Source organism: Nelusetta ayraudi, unplaced genomic scaffold (genome assembly GCF_046127955.1).
Source record: "Nelusetta ayraudi isolate G7.1 ecotype Tasmania unplaced genomic scaffold, CSIRO-AGI_Nayr_v1 ptg000058l, whole genome shotgun sequence".
NCBI classification, from domain to species: Eukaryota; Metazoa; Chordata; class Actinopteri; order Tetraodontiformes; family Monacanthidae; genus Nelusetta; species Nelusetta ayraudi.
The window spans coordinates 1,366,235-1,389,611 of record NW_027466108.1 but is presented as its reverse complement, the minus strand read 5'-3'; the positions used below and the strand labels follow the sequence as shown (position 1 = coordinate 1,389,611).

The window sequence follows — 23,377 nt, the reverse complement described above, 5'->3', positions numbered from 1 at the left end:
GTCACTTTTAAAAGTATGGTCAAACATAACAACACAACTGTATCTGTATTCACTACGGATATATTTTAAGACTCACAATAGTTTGACAAAATGATGGGGCAATCATCTGCTGTTACCTACTATCAACGTGGCTCACAGGTAGGATCAAAGATGGAGCACACGCATGACTTTAATCAAGAAAAGCAATTTATTAAACTTAATTAGAATAAAATTTTAAATAAAAATCACTTGATAGATAACTTGACAGATAGATAGATAGATAGATAGATAGATAGATAGATAGAGCACCTGGGCAAGGCCCCAGGGAAACAGCGCCACCCCCAGCACACAGGAGAAGGATACCTATCCCCAGGAGTACAGATATACATAACAATGTGCAATGCTCCACTCCTCATCCCACCACAACTGCACTGTGTTTCGTATACCATACATATTTACTTTTGCATTTGCACAGTATTTTTTACCTTATGTATATCCTTAGATCCGGTAGATGTACACCTCTATACTTTTTCTATCTCTCATTTTATTTTATTTTTTGTAAATTCCTGCACAGTCCACTGCACTGTCTGCATCCTCTCAGGCTCGAGATGCAGACACTTATAGATAACAATTACCTCTCATCCTTTTATCATTTTCATATTAAACTTAACTTGCAGGGCATCCATACTGACCTTTTTCACAGCAGCCGTGCTCTGCCTGTAGATGTGAGGGTATTTTAATAAGACATTTTTAATAGTAAGAGGTATTTGTTGGTGTTTATGTAAATTTGCATACATTAACAAAACACTACAACAAACAACACAAAAACGTTCCACTTAACATACTTCCATAGTCAAGTATTTTCAAGTAAACATTACATTGGGGACAATATTATTTTTTGATCCAACTCAGGACATGAGGACATATAGGAACCAAAAAAACCCATCACACACTAATGATAAACTTCAGTTGAAATCATAATGCAATCATATTTTTTGGTTGCCATCAAACAAATCAATAATTGTTGTGTGTGTGTGTTCTTTTTTATTGAACAATTACACTAACCCATTTTCCTGACCATTTTTCATGTTTCCGTAACATCAAGGCCAGTTAGTAAACATTTGGCTAAAGAATGGAAGATTGGAATGGAAATTTCGTTTTAAAAAAAATTGTATCCAATCAAGAATATGGAGGTTGGGCATTAAACTTTTTGTGTTGCATGTAATTCACAGAACAGTCAATTCCTTGTCTGTTTTCTTTTCTGTTTGTTTGCAATTACCGAAAGTTAGCAAACATGACAACTGCCCCTGTTTGAATCCAAAGCTCAGTGACAAAGTCTGATATCATCATGTGATCTCCAGTCATTGTTTGCTCATAGATACGTTTCACAATTTTAGAGGGCATTTAAGGGGACAACAACAAAGAGTGACAGTAATAGTCATCTTATTTTAGAAAAAAACAAACAATTGTACAAATTTACAAGGTCACACCATTCTATGTTTATGTAAAGCATTCGTCATAGCTAATGCTGCTATGTTACACACATGTTTGTTTGTTTTCACAATATAACAAAAAAATACAAAGGATAATACACAAAACAGTTACTAACATGTCAACAAAAATGTAAACAACCCCCCTGCAAGTTAGCAAGTTCTTGGTTGGGATTCAAGTTAATGAGTCCTTTAAGGGAAAAAAGCAGAAAAAAATACATAAATAATAAATAATATTAAAACAAACACATTTCTGTCATACTGAGTACTGCAAAGCGCTACTGTTCACATGTCCCCAGGTTCTCCCAGCATATGAGATAAATCTGTTCTTGATAAATAACAAATAAAGGAATCCCAGATCAGATGAAAATTATTTTGTTGACGTCTTATTGTATATGTAAGTTTCTCTAAAGGGAGAGTCAAAGACAACTCAGACAACCACCTCTTCACATTTGGACTTCTAGTGTTTTTCCATGAGAGGGCTATTACTCTCTTTGCCATGAGCACACTTAAGTCTGTCAATATTCGTTGATGTCTCTTAAACCTCATATTATCTGGATATAGACCAAGTATGAACAAATGTGGGACTAAGGGGATTCGAATCAGTAAAATATTTTGAATACATTGTTTTACTTCTTGCCAGAATTTCTGTAATTCTGTACCAGATACAGTGGAAAAAATGTACCTTTTTCCTTCCCACATTTAATACAAATATCAGATATAGCGCTATTGTATTTATTAAGTTTTTCCAGAGTAATATATGTTCGAATCAACCAGTTGTATAGTAGTATTTTCAGACGAGTGTTAGTAGTACTAGATTGTGCTTGAGAGCATGCCTCCTTTTTTGGGATGTCCTCCTATAGATCTTCTCTCCATGCCCCTAGCCGTCCTGTCGATGTTTCTGTACTTCCATCTACTAAGCATTTGTAAATTTTGGATATGAAACCCCTCCCTGAACAATTCAAGTCACAAGTCAGACAATTCACTTTTAAAAGTATTGTCAAACATAACAACACAACGGAATCTGTATTCACTACGGATACATTTTAAGACTCACAATAGTTTGACAAAATGATGGGGCAATCATCTGCTGTTACCTACTATCAACGTGGCTCACAGGTAGGATAAAAGATGGAGCCCCACATGACTTTAATCAAGAAAAGCAATTTATTAAACTTAATTTGAATAAAATTTTAAATAAAAATCACTCAATCGATAGATAGATAGGAAACACTGTTGCAGCACTAAAAAAACCAAAAAAAAAAACAATAAAAAGTAAAAGTACTACAAAAAACCCAAAGCAGTTGTGCAAAAGACAGTCAAATTGCACAGAGGCAGGGATAAGCAGGGGAAAATGTCCGGAGTGCTCTCTGTCACCCAGTGGGGAAGAGTTATAAAGACTAAGTTCAACAATAGTGTGCAAATGAATGAGTCAAAATGTATGGCAAACCAAAAAAAGACCTAACCACAACTGTACACACACAAACTCACCACGTCAAGCAGGAGAGTGACTGCTCTCCTGCAACAAAACTTTGCCGGGATGTCCGCGATTTCCCAGCAACCCCCGTCCTTCCCCCGAACATGATTCTAGGTCTGTCATGTGGCCCGTTGCAAAAAATAAAAAATAATTGCCCACCCCTGTCATAAAGGGATATTTTTCTTATGTTAAGCAACTGTAAACAGTGAGCTCCTGAGACATTGGCTGGTCCCAAATTAGTTCCAAAGGTCCTTTTGAACAAACTTAAATAGGCAGCTGCTCCATTGTAACAACCACACATATAGTTTAGTTTGGCCAAGAAACACTGAAAACAACACTGAGTACCAGAATGGTAAGTTAATAAGAAATATTTGTTGGCTACAGTGTGTTTTTTTTTTTCAATGACAAATTTTTTTGTTAGTGAAACAATTTAGGTTTTGTTTGTAACCAGTCTTAAATGATTTATTTCACCTCCAATTTGCAGCACAAATAATATTTTTCATGTCTTACATAAAAAGTGTTTTTTTGAAACGTAAAATTCTGCTTAATTAGATACATTTTTGCCATGTTGGGTATAAGGCTGTTTTTGTTTGTTTGTTTGTTTTCTTTTTCTCTCTCCTGTAAAGAAATCTCTCGCTCTGGTGTTGTTTGCAAGCAGTGTGCTGTCACTGTCAGATGCCTCCTGCTATGGAAAAGCCCGTAAAACAGGAGATGAAGGTTGACAAAATGAAAATGGAATTAATGGTACAGCAGTTTGTCTTTGTGTGCAAAGGAAATCATTTCTAGCTTTTCCATTCGATCCACAGGCATGACCCACTGTCAGGATGATAGGGACAATACAACACATGCAGTTGGATCCTCATGGAGGAACAGCGCTTGTGAGAATTGCACATGTTATCATTGTTGTACTCAGTAAGTGTAAAGAACCACAGCAAAAGATTGCTTTTCAAAAACCTTAATATTGCTTAATATTTCTGTCTGTTTTGTGTTTGCAGTTATTCAACCCCAGTAATGTTTCCTGACGACTGCGTCTCAGTGTTCGATTCAGAGAAATGTGAATACATAGTCCACAAGAGGGACAATGCAACTGTATTGTGTCCAATTTACGCTGGAGTCTTAAAGTAGCTGCACAGTGTGCAGGTTTTCATTTTTTAATGTCGATTTTGAGGTGGAGATGGAGAAGAATCTGAACAGGATTTTTTTTTTCTTACAAGGGCTTCTGACAAACAATCACAGTGCACTATGTCAGTTGGACCAAGCTAAAAGCATTGTCTGTATGTAAATAAAAATGAGAATAATAAAGAACTACACGGCTAAACAAGCTTCAGAGACAAAGATTGATAAGGTCCTCTCAGGCTCGAGATGCAGACACTTATAGATAATAATTACCTCTCATCATTATCGTAGATAAATATGTGGCAAGGCATAGAGGGCCCAGGCGGGTTTCGAACCCTAGACTCCCGGGTAATAGCCATGCACGCTTAACCATTCGGCCATAGGAATATCCCTTTGGCCAAGTAGCCAGGGCGCATTATCAAGCAGGCACAGTGACAGGACAGACAGACAGACAGATAGATAGGGAAACACTGTTGCAGCACTAAAAAAAAACAAAACAATAAAAAGTAAAAGTAGCTACAAAAATATTCAAATCAATCTATGTACTACAAACAACCCAAAGCAGTTGTGCAAGAGACAGTCAAATTGCACAGAGGCAGGGATAAGCAGGGGAAATGTCCGGAGTGCTCTCTCTCACCCAGTGGGGAAGAGTTATAAAGGCTAAGTTCAACAATGACGTGCAAATGAATGAGTCAAAATGTATGGCAACCCAAAAAAAGACCTAACCACAACTGTACACACACAAACTCTCCACGTCAAGCAGGAGAGTGACTGCTCTGAGCTCCATTTATACCGGAGCACTGCCACTAACTCACCTGTTGACAATCTCTCCTGATGAAGCACTTCCAGATCCCTTGCAACCAACTAGAAATGAGGTTGGAGGCCATGAGGCTGCTGCCCTATTCACAGTTGGTGTGAGAGAAGCTGATGAAAAGGACGGCGTCAGACAGAGGCAGATGATTGGCTGTGGCCATCTTCGGATGGAACAGTGAAAAGAGTATTTCTGATTTTTGATGATGCATGACGTATATTCCTTGGTTTGGGTCCTCCACAGAAAAAACCCGTACTGTGGTCAAACAAATCCATGCAGCTAACAACAATTTACCACTAGGTGGCAGGAGTAGCCAGGTATGTGCATGGTATTGTCTTAGAGAGAGAGAGAAAGAGAGAGAGAGAGGGAGAGAGAGAGAGAGAGGGAGGTTTTGCAGAAAGTTCAGCAGCCAGAAGCTTCAACAAAGAGTGCAGAGTTGTTGTGGAACTCGTCTCATCTTCATGCTTTCTTTATCGGCCCAGTTATGAGAGTGTGCCAATGCAGTGAGAGCCATAGCATTCTTGCTTCCTTCCTCACTGCCACTCCAGCCACTAAATTAAACCTGTTGCTGTCATTTGGATTATTCTTCATTTGGATGCTGCAGAGGAGAACTGAAAGAATCTGCAAGGTGGATCAACCTTGTGATAACATTTGCTTCTTCAGAGCTCATTTGTTCCACATCTGATCAGTCTGAGGTCGTCTTCAGCTGGAATAATGCCTCAGTGCAGGAGCTGGATCTCCTGGTTCCTAGTGTTAGGTGCTGCGCTGGTTGTTCTCACTGCTGCTAACATTGGACCAAACCAGGACAAGAGGCAGAGTGGCTCGTCCTCATGCTTTGGTGGATTTGATCTCTACTTTGTTTTGGACAAGTGAGTAGCTGCACACACGCTTCACCTGACCTGGGGTTGAGTGAAGGTCTTCAGACACATAAAAGTACTTGCTGATGGCAAAAACAACACATTATACTTTAAATTGGTGTCTTAGCTGTGTGCCACTGTGATTTCTTCCTGGGACTGAGCCTTAATAAAATACATTTTGTCAATACAGATTTGCAGTAATTTCTGCAGGACTTCATGTCATTGTACTTATCCTCTGATCCTGGCTTCCCCACATGTTTTGACGACGTTGCTTCCATCGCACCTTGGTATTGTAGGAGATGAACAAGGAACTGTTGCTGTATTGCTTTGTTGCAACTTCATCTTATATTTCAGTATCTGCCACATGATTACAGATGGCTGTTGTAATCTTAGTAACCAGTGTGCTGCTGCCTGCAGGGACCATTGCCTTGGTTGTTGGTTTGAGTCATAAAACTGTTATATGAAGTATTTTTTCTAGAATCGATTTTCTTTGAGTGCATAAATGGTGTTTATCCTGGTGTTTTCCTTTCCTTTCTTCTCCTTCTGGACTTCTTGCATAATGAGAGCATCATAAGTAGGACACAGGATGTTTGGCATAGTCTTTTGGAAACACTAGTCTTGACTTAAAAACTGTTTTCTTTCTTTCTTTCTTTCTTTCTTTCTTTCTTTCTTTCTTTTGTTTTTTGTTTTTTTCTTTTTTTAATCCAGCGGCTCTTTTAGTCATACCATATTGTCACCTGGCCATCATCAATTAATACCATGCTTACATTCACAGTTTTTGATGATGCATTAGCTTTCTCATTTGATATGTCAGCACTGCCATTGTGTGGATTACGGACACTTGCTGTGTTTTCTTGTCTGGAAGTGATATTTTTTTGTGCACTATAAACATGATTAAAAAGAAAAGAAAGAAACTGAGCCTCCGGTAAAATTGACTCGTTGTTTTTTGTTTGTTTTTCCCCGCTACAAACCAAAAATTTTGCCAACTAGGTCAGCAACAGTTACTTGTTCAAGCCATTGTTGTTTTACTCTGTACAAGTGAATTGGAGACTGCTATGGCTCTCTCTGTGTAGCTCCCCCTCCAATAATGATGATGCATTTTCCAGTTGCCTTATGCTGCACGTTAGTGCCAAGTCCAGGCACTCCGCTGCATCTTTGGAGGAAAATGAGGCAATCGTGCGTAAAACAGAGTAATTATTCATGTGAGCCATGGTTTAAGGACACCAATTCATATTACATATGTTATATGAAGGGTATTATTGGTGGGCATTAGTCCGTTGCCATGGCTGCTCCTCCAAATATTTCTAAAACGCATGTGCTTTCGTAGCCAGTTGAGTTAGTCAGGCTAATTTCTGAACAAAAAAGCAGCAAAATCAACTTTTTGACCCTCAAGTTCGTCTCGCAGAATATGACTGATTTCTCCTCCAACATTCTTATCTGTGATGGCCCTGTCCATCTATCAGGTCCAGATGTTCAACTGTTTCAGCCTTTTGGCTGTCCTCTGTGTGCAGGGACTTGTGTCATTGTTACTGTGGATACACGTTTCAAGAAATGATGCAGTCCGGCATTATAAAAACTTTGATGAACGCCAATTGGAATCAATAACGGAACATGCAAGCAAGCAAAGTGCTCCTCTGCTGTTATGACTGTAAACAGATATTGACATAGCAATGATTAACCAAGAACTCGACCTGGGAGGATTGTTTTTTTTTTAATCACAATGACTTTTGGCGATCACAGATGGTTAAAGCTAAACATCTGAGACCAATATGACTTGGATCACTGCAGGTGTGGTACAGCGATATTAAGTGCCACCTGAGGAGTCCAGCATCATTGACACGCCTCGTCGTAAACCATCTGTGCAGCACAGCAAAAAAACTTTTACTGGGGGGAGAACTATTCAGCAGACCCTCCACTTTCTCCATTTTCCACTTCGGAAGTCTGCTAATGCTGGTGTTAGTGACCTACGCTTCTGGGAGTCAAGAGCCAGTTGCAAAGACACAAAATGAACAGTTGATGCAATGAACAGTTTTGCCCTGGGTGCACACACCCGTGACACAAATGTGTACGAATGACCAAAGGACATTGTGAGACACAAAACCAGTGCATCGTGTTTATTATTGATTCGAGTCTCCTCCCATCGCTGCCTTGCTTTTCTTCTCTCAGATCTGGCAGTGTGCAGCATCACTGGACTGAAATCTACCAGTTTGTTGAACATCTCGCTCATAAATTTATAAGGTAAGGACTAGAAAATGCACTGTGGGAAAACATTCATCAATACTGGTCACAGAGCTAATAGAGAATATTTTCTCCCTTGTCCCAGCCCACAGTTGCGGATGTCTTTTATTGTGTTTTCCACCGAGGGAAGAATCCTGATGAGCCTGACAGAAGACAGGTGGGTGCAGATCCCCTTGGAGAAGCTTCTTATCCCTCTCTTCTCCATCATGTGGCAGAATTGGACACAGCTCACTCACAGTTGTGATCCATGAGGTTTTTAAAAAAAAAAAAAAAAAAAAGATATTCACAGCGAATATTCTCCTTTTCTACAGTCTTTCTATAGTGTTGGACTGGACAAGTGCTCCATATCGCTGCTTTTGTGGTCAGTTAATGTGTCTAATCTTTCCTCAGCCGACTTTCTCTTCAGCCACCAAATCATTTCACCTTCCCCCTGCCACTCTCAGATATCTTATTTTACAAATGACTCATTTCCTCTCTCACTGCGTGACTGTTTCTTAAACCACATTGTAGCAGTCGTGCTTAAGAATATTCATTTGCCACATCGCAGATTTTTTTTTTTTCCCTCTCAAATGCTGCACTTATGGGAACTATTATTCTATTACCGCGCCTTCTTCTTCTGGCTCTGGTCGAAAAGAAGGTTCACAAATGAATGTGACAAAGTAAACACTTTCAACTTGATTTAGATTACTAACTGTGTGGATCTTGTTTCCTTCACTGACTGCGCAGGGAGCGCATTCGCAAAGGTCTGGAGGAGCTCCAGAGGGTACTTCCTGGAGGAGACACCTTCATGCACGAGGGCATCCTGAGGGTGAGCACGGCTTCAGCTCAGACCGGCCGACCGAGTTGGCATCTGCTTGATCTCCACTCTGGCGCCAGAACAAACCAGAGAGCAAGATGGCAGCTGTGTAACAGCATGGAATTACTTTATTCACTGCATGCTACCAAATCTACTGTTTCAAATTACATTGTGTGTGTGTGTGTGTGTGTGTGTGTGTGTGTGTGTGTGTGTGTGTGTGTGTGTGTGTGTGTGTGTGTGTGTGTGTGTGTGTGTGTGTGTGTGTGTGTGTGTGTGTGTGTGTGTTTTCCCCACAGGCCAGTGAACAGATCTTCTATGGAAACACTGAAGGTGTGTTGCTCTAGATCAGTTGATAAGAAGATTAAAGAAATTGGCTTTTTTTATATCTCCAACAGTTCCATTTAAATCCGAGCTAGATGCCAGATCATTAGAAAATTGCCTAATACTAGTCATTGCTGTGCAGCAGCACTTTCCATGGCAGTCATTAATTCAACTCAAGCACTTTTGAGTAACCTGTGATCTGAGATATTTCAGAAGAACATGATTCCTTTACAGAGTGAAAAATAATCCAAACAACCTGCTCAAAGCTCAGAGGGTTTTGAGCTTGTCTTCCTTTTCCAAAGAGATCAAACGGCACAGAGTTTCTGAGCCACACAAGTGTATTTGGTTTTGCATAATGGCTGCGCAAAACAAAACAAAACAGTGCCTTACGAGATTGTTTGCCTGGCGAGATGAGACAGAGTCTCTGTGTCGGCAGGTTATCGCACCGCCAGCGTCATCATCGCTCTGACAGACGGAGAGCTGCACGAGGACCTTTTCTACTATGCTGAGAGAGAGGTGAGGGACTCAGCGAAGGAGGCTGAACGGGTCGGGCAAATCATAACCAGATGAAATGGGGCCAGGCACGTGACGGGCCTGATCAAACACTGCCACCCAATACACTTTGATCATGCTCTATGCCCCATTGTGTGTGTGTGTGTGTGTGTGTGTGTGTGTGTGTGTGTGTGTGTGTGTGTGTGTGTGTGTGTGTGTGTGTGTGTGTGTGTGTGTGTGTGTGTGTGTGTGTGTGTACATCTGTACCAAAATCCATTGATTAATTTAATCTGGGATCCACAGGGAAAGCCACGCTATAGCTATACATTAAACAGATGTTGGCCGCAGTGGGGAAATAATATGGGCTGACACTTCCAGTAGCTTCATATAGTCCACTTCAATGGGTCACTGTTCAGTGTCAACTGCAAAAAATAAATAAATAAATACAAAATACAACCCAAAAACACCCAAGTACACAAAAATGAATCATTGTGTTTTTGTGCCCTGGAATCTTTTTAACATGTCCTGTTCCCTTGATCTGAGTTAAATTATTTATAGAACATGCTCTTTCTTGCACAACTACTTGTAAAAGAAAGCCTGCCGTGGCACCGCAGACCCAGCTTTGTTTTGGATGGTGTTTTGAAGGTGTAATTGAAGCCAGGTGTCGAGCTTCTTCCTGTTTTCGCCCTGAATCTGTGTATCTCTGACAGGCCAATCGCTCCCGAAGCCTGGGCGCCTCAGTTTACTGTGTCGGGGTGAAGGACTTCAATGAGACTCAGGTTTGCCATCAAAGCCTTTAATATTTAGCAAAATGGACGGTGACGGGGAGAAATTAGTTGCGTATGACAAAAACAAAGCTCTCTGAGTCAAGCGCAGTTATCGTCAATGTGTCCTTACGGGACTTGTTTTGTTCATTTGAAAACCTTTAAAGTATATGGGAAGACCAAGTCAACGAAAGGGAGTGAGACGATAAGTAATGCTATGTTCAATCAGTCTTTCACATTAACTGTCTTCTTTCTGCTCCAGCTGGCAAATATTGCAGACAGTAAGGATCACGTCTTCCCCGTCAATGATGGATTTGAGGCCCTGCAAGGGGTCATTGACTCGGTAAGGAGCTTTTCCTGCAAATATGATCAAAGATAATAAAATACAACTTTGCATAGATATGAACCCATGCTAAAGGTCGACAGGTTTTTCGAGCTCCATAGACTTCTTCTTCTTTATGTAGTCTCCTTTTTAAATGTGGCAGCATGAGGATCATATAGTGCACAGGACATGAAAGATATATATGTTTAGGTTTGTTAAATTATTCTATCTATGATGCCCATTCTTGGGAAAAAACAAAAAAATTGGCGAAAGCCTACAGTGACTCATCAGCTTTCAATCAACAGACGTGATTAAACTTCTCGAGACCTCTGTGCTTTCAAAAAATTTTCTTTGCTAGTAAGAGATGAAAACACTTTGTTGCTAAGGACGTTTTGTCACTAGGATTGTTGTGCAGCCTTGAAGGTCCTGGAGCTGACAGTCATCTGGAGCAGATTAACAGTACTCTGAAAGCTGGTGCTTCTCAGAAACGTTAGAGGGGCAGTGGGTCACGAGTCTGTGTTCATCACTGGCAGTATGTTCCTGGAGAGTACAGAGGGCTGGCTGGAGGAGCAGCAGTGCACGAACAAAGTTGATGGAAAATTCAGTCGTTAAGGACTAAAACTAAGCAGGTTTAAAGAAAACTAGTGTACAAGAGAAAAGCAAACAGATGATCGTCTCATTACAGACTCATCAGTCATGGACACGTGGCCCTGCAAGGGGTCATTAACTCATTAAGAGGCTTATTGCTGATGCATTTCCGCTCATTTTCTCAGATTCTCAAGAAGTCTTGCATTGAAATCCTGGCAGCAGAGCCCTCTAGCATCTGTGCAGGAGGTAAGATGTGTAAGATTTCCTCATCAACTGAGCAGCAAAGGAAAACAGACAAAAGTGCACATCTTATCCTTTGTTGACACTGGCTTTCAGTTCAGTGAAAAAATGTACTATTTTAAAACCGTACGTAGAGAAAATTATTCAGTATTAGTTGTATTTGCAAGTTGGTAAGCTAAGAACTACAGATCATTTTTCCAAGCTGAATGTGGGATCCAGTACATTCCGGTCTGTGCTGCAAACTGGTTTGCCGCCACACACTTTACAAATATTTGAATCTTACAGACGGATAAAAATGTGGCATGCGCAGTGTTGAAATAAGATGCATTTCCAAAGTTTTTAGAGCTTTAATTTCCTAACAGTTTCTCATCAACATCTCGACTGAAACTCTTTCAATACATTGATTGCATTGAGCTAATCACTGATATAAAGACAGAAAAAACATACTCATCCTGACAACACATTATCTCTCACTGACTCCCAGTAACATGGCCAATATTGGTTGTTTGGAGCGGCAGATAAAACCCAATCTTATTTTGACTCTCATGTCAACTAATTTTAAACATTAAATGTCTTTCTTTATTTGCTCAGAGACTTTCCAAGTGGTGGTGAGGGGAAACGGATTTCTCCACGCCCGCAACGTCGACAAAGTTATGTGCAGTTTCCGTATCAACGACACTCTGACCAAGAGTGAGTGAAACATTTCTTGTCATTGCCTTTACACCTCTGCATCTGATTTTGCTGCATTTCTTTCTCAAAGCAAATCAAGGGTGAAAAAATGTTGTGGCAGATCCAAAACTGTTTCCTTTAAAGCAAAAACGAAAAAAAAAAAAAAATGGATTAAACAAATGACTTTTCCTCATATTGTATAAGCAAACAAAGATAAACCATCCTTATTACAAGGTGAACATATTCCCAAACGTCAAACTTTTTAAGAGGCCCACACAGCTGGAAGTCTCTATCGTTAAACAGGTTACTGCCACAGTAGATCCTCGTCTGAACGGGGGCTGTAACATGCGATTAAAGAGAACTAGAGCAACCAACAAGTTTCGAGGAAGACATAAAAGCTTGAAGGATATTGACCTTTTCCTATGTTTCCTGGTGTGTTTACTGTAACAGTTGTTAAAACTGCTTCCTACCAGGCACGGCAGCGTAGCAACAGGGGGCGCGGCTGGGATAAGAAAGTACGATTTCCTCCCAAACTGAGGCGGTAACCAAACGTCTCGGCCTCTCAAGGCAGTCAGTTCATGTTTATGCATCTGAATGTGCTTTTGAACCTCTACATTCTGATAAAGAGGCGTGCACTTGTAAAATGTCCCGCTTCCCTTAATACTACTTTGGAGTTTTCTGCTGTTTTGTGTGCAATCGATGAAGTGCTCATTGGAAGCCAACATGTGAGTTATGTGAGCAACTAGTATCATTTACAGAGAAAGAGGCAGAAAACCAGAGTTTAGCTGTTACATAGAATAAAACAAAATGCAACAGCTGGGTCGAAGCTTGTAAACAATCGGCAGCATGGATGTTACAGAAGCAGAAATGGAAATTTCCTCCATTAATAAAAGGACTGAAGGATTTTCATGATTCCTTTATCTTGAAAAATATATATTTATTTTTTTTGAAGAGTACGTAAGAGTTTTATTAAAGTTTCAAGCTCCGAGATCAGTAGTGACAACTTTATTGGTCAGCTTTGAATTTAGAAGACAGAATGTTTGACCAGTCACCCTCTACATCTTTGGAAAGATTTTGCCTTCCCATTGTTTCCGTTACCAGTATTAATTCAAACAGATCTGGGAAACTGCTAATGATGACATGCCTGACATACAGAAGTCGTTTACAAGTAATAAGTTGACAGTTTTGTATTGTTCTCTTGCAAATAATAAACAAACATGGCAAACAGTATATTCTTCACAAAAAATGTTGGCAAGCACTCTTAAGTTTACCATCTAACTTCTTTCAGCTCTTTATGTGTTTGTAATGTTTATCATGAAGGAAATTCAATGTCAAAATACGGAAGCTTAAGCCAAGACCCTTTTTGGAACGTTATCTGAAATTGTAATTCAAAAATCAAATCAAATCCAGGACACTCACTTAGTAAAACATGACACTCTTTGTTCTTACTCAGTAAACAGTCCAATAGAAAAATATTATGACAAGACCCGTGGATGTTTTTCTTGCATCTTTATTTAAAATGTGGTGTTGGGAACTCTCATCAACTCAGTGGATGTTGATATTTACATTTATAAAGCTCTCGTGCCTTTTTGTCACGCCATAGAGTGTGTGGCTGCCTGGCTAAGAAGTGGGTGAACGCACAGATGAACTCTGAGCGATACTACAACCGGGCCAGTTCGTATCGGGGTCGAGCTGTTTCTGGCGACGCCGCTCCCTCCCCGCCCCTGTGTCCTGCACAGTGTTTCTAGAGAGGAGCCTCCGTGATCCATGCGGGTCTGCTGATTTCCTCAGTTCAGGGGTATGCGATCTCCCTGCCAGGATAAACAGACTCGCAAGGGCGAAAATTCTTGTTGAAACTGTTCTCCCAAAAGCCAGCTGGACAGGGAAGGGCTCACGCTTGCCAGAAAAACAAAAAGCTTCGGTCAAATCGTTGGTACCAGTGTTACAAAGAGAGATATCAATGTCCTCGGACCCTGGACAGCAAAGCTCTTGTTTATGATGTAAAGCTTCTCTTTGAAAGCGAAAGATTTTGCTCCTCCGAACTTGTACATGGTTCAGCCTCTAATTCAGTTGAAATGAAGTCATGCGGTGTTAAGCCAATAAACTCCTAATATAATTTGGCTAAACAGTGACGCAGCCTGCAGGTAATTCAGCTTTGTGAAACCCCCTGCTTCAGAAGGAGCAACGCCACTCATGGTCATGATAACGCATGGCCTTTTTGGCTGATTTATTGTTTTTTTTTGTTCCCATTCCCTCTCGGTCTGCAGTGGTGAAGCCTTTAATTGTGGAAGACACTTATCTTCTGTGCCCGGCACCAGTGCTTCAAGACGAGGGCATGTAAGTCCTGTCATTTGGTCAGATAAACTTCTCAAAGATTTCAAAGATGCTAAAAAAAAAAAAAAAAAAAAAGGCCCTCGAAATGATGTTCCCCTTTTTCCAGGGCCGCAAATCTGTACGTCAGTATGAACGAGGGTCTCAGTTTCATCTCCAGCTCGGTGACCATCACGACTGTGAGCTGTGTGAGTATTGTACATTGCTCTGTTTTGTTTTTTTGAGATTCATTTGTTTATGGCTGCATATTTCACGCCCCGCGGTTGCCTTCGGTACACATTCATCTGTGACAAATTAGATCGAGCAGAGAGGTGTGTATTTTTTAAGCGGTCAGCGTCTACTGTCTCTGTTCCAGTCTGATGGGACCATCTTGGCCATAGCTCTGCTCATCCTGATGCTGCTCCTCATCTTGGCTCTCCTCTGGTGGTTCTGGCCTCTCTGCTGCACTGTGGTGAGCCTCCTGAAACACCAGTGCAATATAAATAACATGTGCACACATGCCGCTTTACAGACCCGCTCTTTTGGAATTATAGATGGCTTCAAACACTCGAGGAATGCAATGATATCATGGGTGGACAATAGGATGAGGAGAGATGTCTTTCCCAGACCTGCCTCATCTGGTTAACACCCTCCTGGGTATTTTGGTGACCTTAACAACTCTCCCATTGTAATGGCGGTGAGGGTCAATGAGGGCGAATTACCTTTTTGCCTTCCTACAGTTGGATTTAATCTTCAATTATAGGGGGTCAAAACTATTGGGAGAGCATGTCCTGGAGTTCTTAAACTGCTGCTGAAAGAACCTGCATTTCCAGCAGCTCCAGTGTAACTTCCCAAAAGTCCACAGTGTTGGTTTGCCCAGATTGGTAAGACTTATTAAATTCTGTGATTGAATCGCTGAAATTTCCAGCCGGTGGCTAGGAGCAAAATTTTTATTTTTTTTTTTTTTGGTTAAGGGGTTGGAGGCAAGCTAACACGCCAGAAATTTCTGACAGCCCCGAGCTCTGAAAGGAGAGAAAACATGCGTGCGCCATGTAGCCGATGGTCAAAGTGCGGGCATCATAACATTTAGCAGCCACTCATTGTGTCAAAACCTGTAACCTCTTTCTTCAGTATAATATCCATTCCACCATCTCCGGCTCTGACACTTGGAAAGTTTAAAACTGCCAGACGTGTGTCAGATTTTTATACTGAGGCGTCTCTCTTTTTACCTTTGCCCATTGCTGTCCACTGCACTATGGATTGGAGTCTTTGAGCGAAGACTGTGTTTCGGAAAACATTGCTAGGTTACCATAAGGAATGGCCTTCGTGCTCCAGGGTTTGGAGCAGCACGGGGGGAAAAAAAAATCACAAAATAATAGTCAGCATCACCCTTGTATGCCAAGTACGTTTAATGTAGAAGAAAGTGTCTTTATGACTCTGGCAACAAAGAAGGGAGCTCTGACAGCAAGTGTGGTGACATGCCTGCAGGGAAAGGTCACACGACACAAGACGTAGACTAAACCTGGCTCTCAGTTTATGTTCCAGTGCAGCAGGCGCACATGGTACATAAATACGCACAATAAAAACATAATACAGAGGAAATGTGCATTGTCTTGAATAGCACCTCCACCTGTCATATAAAAAAACAATAACACAGTATTTATCTTCTCCCCTAACAATCTCTTTATAGACTATTAAAAATAATAATCAAAAAACAAAATCTAGCTGCCACATTTGCAGGTCAGCGCAGAGATTTTGTAAAGCGGAAGAAGAAAAGAAAACAGACCGGACCCACAGACGTGTGGTTTACTAACCATCTTGTTGCATCCGGCGGACACATTGCTGTGACACGCAGATTCTAAAAATATCTATTTATACTTTGCAAGTATTGATGTCCTGATTGCCCTCTCCCCCCCTCCTTCTTCCACCCACGCAATGTTTATTTCCTCCGCCAACAGATCATCCATGAACCTCCGCCGCCAGCTGTGGAGGAGAGTTCGGTAGGAGCCGCGCCGTCTCTGTTCGGACTGTTGCATGATATGATGCATGAGAAAAAGTCACGACTCAGAGAGTTCTCCTCAATAATTGTGCAAAGTCATCCACTCACTCCACTGGGCTTTAATAATTCATCAGACCAGATGGGGGTGAACTCCCTAAAAAAAAAAAACCATTAGAATCCCGACTTTTGGGATTTCTTTTTTTTTTTTACTTCGGAATTTTAAAGTGAGAGCTCACTTTAACAGTTTCACTCACTTTAACTTTTCAGTTTTAATTGCTTTCCAATGGATGCTTGAAGGAAATTAGAGAAATACTTTTATTTTGTTCTGGCTATCTATGTCTGACATCATGGTCCATTCCAAGTCAGATGGGGTGTATTAAAGAGCTGAAATCTCACATGTTTGGCCCAAGGCTTTGATAATATCCTCACATCTCACAGCCAACAGAATGGAGACATATATGAGGGTTGGGCAGGGAGTGAGTGAGAGGCAGACTCAGAGGTGATTAGCCGTTGACGAGTGAGAAAGTTCCTTCAAATGACTTTAGTTTAGAAAATTTTCAGTGAGTGTTTGTTTACTCTCTTTTTGTAGTTAATTTGTGAGTCCAAAAATAGGTTGCCGCTATATAAACCAACCTCCTGTCCTTGTGCGGCAGGATGACGAAGACTTCGACACCCCCAAGAAAAAATGGCCCACTGTGGATGCCTCGTACTACGGAGGAAGAGGAGTTGGAGGAATCAAAAGAATGGAGGTGGGAGATGTGCAATAATGATTTACAACATAGTTGTCTCAACTGAAATTCTGGTACAACGATTAGTATTGCCACATTTTTAATTACATACTTTAAGACTAAGTAGGTGACATGTACATACAATTGTTCATATTTATATGTAAGTTACAAGGAGCCATTCTTGACTCTTCACATTGTCCATTTGTAGGTTCGCTGGGGTGAGAAAGGATCTACTGAAGAGGGAGCAAAATTAGAGAAAGCCAAAAATGCCAAGGTGAAGATGCCTGAGCAGGAGTATGTGCAGATGCCCACACGTGTTCTGAACAATGGCATGCACAGACCCTCAGGACCCCGCAAGTGGTATTCACCCATCAAGGTACAGGACCAGTAGGAATGTGTTTGCTCTGCAGATGAACATGAAAAAAACCCCATGACCTAAAAACAAGCCAAAAGCCAGTATGTTATTTATTTTTGTCTCTTTAATATAAAATGTGTCCGACCACACACACACACACACACAGTTCTAAGGAAAACTAAAAATAAAACACAAGGAAAATCAATATAATAAGAGATTAGTCAAAAACTTTCCTGGCATGTATCCAACAAATCTGAAAGTGAAGCTTTGCATCAATTTAACATATATTGTGATAATATTTGTTGACTCTGGACAAAACGTCTAGAGAGTTTCAGTTGATATTGCTGCGTTGACCACTGCCACACAGTCCAATCCTCCAGGGCCAGTATGGAGTTAAAAGGACCATTCCAAAGCGTTCCCAGTCAGCGGGGGATTGCTAATAGAAAGCAGGCTTCAGTTGGATTGACCTCCACACAACTGCACAGTCATCACTTTTTGTGAAGAAAAACATCTGCGTATTCAGCCTTATCCTTGAAGTATTTGCTGTTTTAAAACTTGGAAGAATCAGTTCATGATGATCAGACACCATCTCTGTTTGCACAAGAGAAACATCTGCAGTACAACTTGGAGATACCTCGTTCTAGTTGACAAACATACCTCACTTTTCTTTCAGAATGAACTACTTTAATGTTTTCATTTTTCTTCTTTGGCGCAGAGCAAACTGGACGCATTGTGGGTGCTTTTGAGAAAAGGCTACGACCGCGTGTCTGTGATGAGACCACATCCTGGTGACAAGGTAAGAAATACTCAAAGGCCGCTGCAGGTGTGTACCAAACGCCAATCGCCCAGTTGGTATTCCAAAAAGGCCTCAACTGTGTGTTCGCTCTAGGCCAATGGAGAGATTCTATTGTATCAGAAATTGTGAGAAAGAGCCAGCTGTGAGAAATGAAGTGTACGTGAGGAGGCTCATGGGGAAACTTGGGCCTGGCTGCACGGGGCTGTGATGTAAAGATGCCTGGGGAAGTCGTTATGAGAAAGGCCAATGCAATTCCTCACCGGGGGGAGGGCGGATAACTGTGTGATGACCTTCACTGTTGGCTGCTTGCAGCTCATCGTCTGGGATTTTAAGGTTGAGTTCAGTGGGAGCAAAGCTTTGAGTTTATGCAACCCTGCACTTTCTTTTGCAAAGCGAAGTGTTCGGAGCTATGAACTGCCTTCATCTCCCGATTGAACTGCAACTGTCTTTTTAATTCTGCAATTGAGTAAAAATGTATTGTTCAAACAAATCCCTCAGGCATTTTATTTTTGCAGCCAACTATCAGCTGTCAATGTGCTTGGATTGTGCATCGAACCGCCATTCCTAAAAAAAAAAAACCTCTCAAGCAAACCATAAAGGGACAAGAATGAAAGGAGCTACATAATACATAAACAAACCATCTGTTTCAATAACTGGTAATGTTTAGACTGAGGAGCATGAATTTTTCCATCATACATAAAGCAAGCCAATCAGATTTCTACCTGAGCTAGTGAGCCACAGTTTAGGTCTTATTTATCAGTCTGACAGGTGACTCACTGGCTGTCATGAACTCTTGCTAACGGAGGAAGAGAAAGTAAAAATATCTCCTCGACACTTCGAGGGAAGCGTTTTTTCCGAACTTTTTAAAATGCCACCCAGTCGTGACAGAACAGCTGCAGCCTCCACACTGAGGTCATATTGGCAGCAGCTAGCTGCTTTTTCACATTTCTTCATTTGTGGTTTGCAGCTGGTTTTCACAGAAACAAAGGGATGCCGATGAGTTATGGAACTAGGATTACTGTGATTGGAAAAAAAGAACCCCGCAGAATGTCACCAAGCAAGATGGTTAACATGATTTCAGAATTGAAATCTCTCCCGCCTGCAGGTTAGAGGTAGGGAGGAGTCTGAGAGATGGGAAAATGTAGCAGGGCAGAAACACATAGAGAGGAGGAGGAGGATGTTAGACTACATTCACATTTCTAACAGTCTGACACTTGCATTTGTGCACACAGAAATACATATGCAAAATGCATGCAGGTCCGTTTCTTTTATTTCTTCGTTATCCGTTAGAATCTGTACACTAAGCTCATAACAACTCAATTGATAACACTTCTACATGTCTCACAAATTAAAATGTTATGCAAGTGGTGAAATACCTTCAGAAAAGCCAAAGCAAGTCATGAAAAGAGTGATGGAAATCCCAGATAGGCCCAGAAGAGACTAAGCCTCCACATGCAGAAAGACAACTGACAGCTCATATTTACTAAAGGCAAGACTGTTATTTATAACGTTGACATAAGCCAAGCAAGGGAGAAGATACTGCGTTAATCAACAGGCGTTTTCAGACCGCAGCCTTTTCCCTCTGGGGGCCTGTGAACGCCTCACCACCGTGCTGACATAACGCGACCCGAGCGCGACAGACACATTAAGCCTCTGTCAAAACAGAGCGGCGACTGACAGAAAAAGCACCGAGGCTGTGAGGTTCAGCGTCTGTAAAAACAACATCACCCAGTTTCAAATCTGGTCCAAAGTGGGAGAGCGAGAAAAATAAATATCATGCTCGAGGGCGATGTTGCCCCATAAAAAAACAAAAAAACAAAAAAACCCTCTGGTACTAATTTTCACTGTGTATAACACATAACAAGAAGAGACAGATTTTCCAAAGCTTGTTTTTCAGTCAGTAAGATCATACTGTTTCACAGCGAGGTGGATCCTAGACAGACACGCTTAGATACTTAGTTATCTGTCCTGGTAAAATGACCTCGGAGGGCTGTTTGCAGCAGTCAGTCTGCTTTGTGCATTTCTGCTTCAAGATTTTATTTCCCCCTCTTTACAGTAAGCGCAGTAAACGCACCGCCCTGCAATTAGAAGTGCATGAGGGTATCCTCCGCCACATTAAGTTCTTCATTAGATCACTGGAAAAAAAAAAAAAAAATCAAGCCTGCTATAAGTCATGATTGAGTAGTAAAAAAAAAGAAGAAGAAGAAAGAAACAGCTCCTCTGGTTGCAATTAAAAGAGTCTCGTCAGAGCCTCGCTTTTATAACTTCCCCTAATGAATGCAGTGGTTGCAGTGGCAGGCTCATGGGGTGCCAATGTCTCAGAAGACTGCTGTACTTACAGTAATTATTGGATAATTGGAAATATAGCATTAATGGGACTAAAGTAGAAAAAAAAAACTCATTACTCATATATTCCTTCAGTCTTCCGAGAATCACTGAGATCAATAAAAATGAACCTTCACACCCTCTGCCCATGACCTATATTTGTGTATAAGTTGAGTTAAAGTTAAAGGGGGAAAAAATGTGTGTCAGCTGTCACAATAAGGATGATGCATTTTTGTTGAGGAGAATAGTTTTAGAAAAAGAATATTTCAAAGTTGAATCCTGTTTTATGAACTCAAGACTATCAATTCCATTGACATGACAAGTAAAATAAAAAACTAAAAAAAACTGTGGAAAAAGCACAACATCCATTACATGCCTTGAAATTGTCATTATAACTGGAATTAGGTATGACAGACCAAATTTATGAAAATAGTTTTTAAATAGTTTTTTACTAGCATTTACGAGACGGTTTGGATTTGATTCACGTAGAGTCTGCTTGACGACCGCAAAATAAACACATGTGGCAAGCAATGCGTTGTTATGAAGAAGAAAAAGTAGTTGTGAATGACAACACTGATGAACTGTTTGGCTAATATTGTGTTCTTTGACGTCAATTTAATTCAGAACTCAAACCCTTTTATTCATCTAAATTTCTGTTTGCTAGTCACCATCCTTCCTTTAGAAGTGCCAACTATCTTAATTGACAGCATTCTTAATACACCCTTTTCTGTTAATCTTTTGATCTGCACACCGGAGATTCAATATTAAGTTGGTTGTTGTTTTTTCTTTTAATGCTTCAAAATAGCCGGCAAAGCAGCAAAATGTGAAAAGATACTTTGCTGAAAAGAAACGCTGCTGTTCCACAGTATGAAGTAGAAGTGCTGTTACGTAGAAGCAAACTTGAATTAAGATACTCGTCATTTGTTCTGTTTTGTTGTGATTTTTCTTTGATATATACTATTTTGGTTTTGTCTCAGTCTCGAACCCCAAATGTCTTGGTATTGTCTTCATCTCGATACACTCTAGTCTTGGTAACCACATTCAACAGGTCATTGGCCTACATGAATATAAGAGTCCAAGATAGTAGTTTGCCCTGCACAGCTCAGAACTTCACATTGGTGTTGATATCCAGAAGGAAGTTCATAGCAGAATAAGAGGTTCCACACACAGTGTGGTCAATTCTATATCGTTTATCAGTTCTGGTCTTGTCTTGGTCTCGGACTCCAGATGTCTTAGTCTTGGTCTCGATCTCGATACTCTCTCGTCTCGATCAGCTTTCGGTCTCGGTTTGTGCGGCCTCGGCTGCAACACTAACTGAGCGTCTCCTGTGCCTTTGTTTGAATTTCAGGGCAGATGCATGAACTTCACCCGCATCAAGTCTCCTCCCCTTCACTACCCGTCCTACAACCACCGGCACTCCATCTCCATTTACGACGCTCCGCCGCCACCTCAGGGCACCCTGCCCCCGACGCCCGGCGCCCACCCACCCCCGGCCAACCTCCCGACCCTGCCGCCGCTGCCGCCGACGCCCCCACCCACCACCTCCGATACGCCCTCCCCCCCTGCCACGCCCCCACCGTATCTCCCGCCCAACCGGGCGCTGCCCCCGACCAACCAGGGCTCGCCCGCCTTGGCGTCCGTGCTCCCCCCCACTGGCACCCTGCCCCCTCCTCCGCACGGCCCCCCACCAGGCCGGGCCCCTCCCCCTGCCCGCCCTCCGCCTCGCCCTGGCCTGTAGAGTTGTAGTAGTTGTGGTGCGCAGAGGGTTGGGGAGAGGTGGGGGATGGAACAGGACCAGTATGGCCATCCACACAGCGGCACCAGTGACTGGACCTGCAAGCCAGCAGGTGTGCTGTGCTACACCACTCTCCAGTAATAGGTCCAGGGACCTATGTCCAGCTATTTGTCTACAGTGACTTTTGTACACACTTAGCCCGACAGTGCAATTAGTCCGATGCTTGAATTTCATGGACGTTCCCTGCAAATGATGTCACGCGCGGCCGATGTCGGAGCCCTGAAGTTCCGTAGATGTCGGAGCTTTGGGACCCTTCTGAAGAATAGCACAAGAATTGGATCTACGCTGATCAACAAGATGAACAACAGCTTTCACCTCCGACTCCCAACAACCACCATGTGCGACTGTGCAACGTTCCTCTTTGCGGATAGGACCAAGCCCTGAGAATCGAAGATGGCGGCCCATTCTTTACAATCAGATCCCGAAAAAGTTTTCGACTTCCCCATTAAGGGGTCAATAGAGCATGCGGAGTAGTGTCACTTTCCATCGTGCCCCTGTAACTTACACGATCTTTTGCCAGTCAGAACAATCCTGAAGAACGTCACTTACAGGCATGTCAGGAGGCAGCCAATCAGAACGAGCTGAGACACAGCCCTTGGGATTTCTTTGCTGCAGTACCGCAAATGGCCACTGAAAAAAAAATGGGCCTGCCGCTATATTGTCAGTCCGATATCCATTTATCATAATACATACATGGATAACACTCGTCACAGATGTTTCGTACAAAACGAAACAGGAAGCAGCCCAACGTTTATATGGGCTGCATCCTCTTTGCTGATCAGCCTCGTCACAGATGTTTCATACAAAACAGATTTAAAACACTGAAAAAAAAAAAATCTTTTTAATTCTTGGATGTTGCATGTGATACTGTTTGAGTCAGCTGTTCTGTCATTTTTCATAATGTTATGT

The 23,377-nt window shown here is 41.6% G+C and overlaps 1 protein-coding gene across 1 annotated transcript; it reads left to right on the top strand.

Annotated features, from left to right (window-relative positions):
• Positions 1–5,082: 5,082 nt before the first annotated feature.
• On the top strand, positions 5,083–22,876 carry antxr1a (ANTXR cell adhesion molecule 1a). Its single transcript, XM_076039006.1, has 18 exons — positions 5,083–5,742; positions 7,897–7,968; positions 8,054–8,125; positions 8,695–8,776; positions 9,061–9,094; positions 9,522–9,601; positions 10,288–10,356; positions 10,604–10,684; positions 11,437–11,497; positions 12,083–12,181; positions 14,428–14,497; positions 14,601–14,679; positions 14,847–14,942; positions 16,429–16,470; positions 17,123–17,218; positions 17,406–17,573; positions 18,268–18,348; positions 22,022–22,876. Exons 1-18 carry the CDS (start codon positions 5,588–5,590, stop codon positions 22,409–22,411), a joined length of 1,827 nt encoding a protein of 608 aa, XP_075895121.1. The 5' UTR covers positions 5,083–5,587; the 3' UTR covers positions 22,412–22,876.
• Positions 22,877–23,377: the final 501 nt, after the last annotated feature.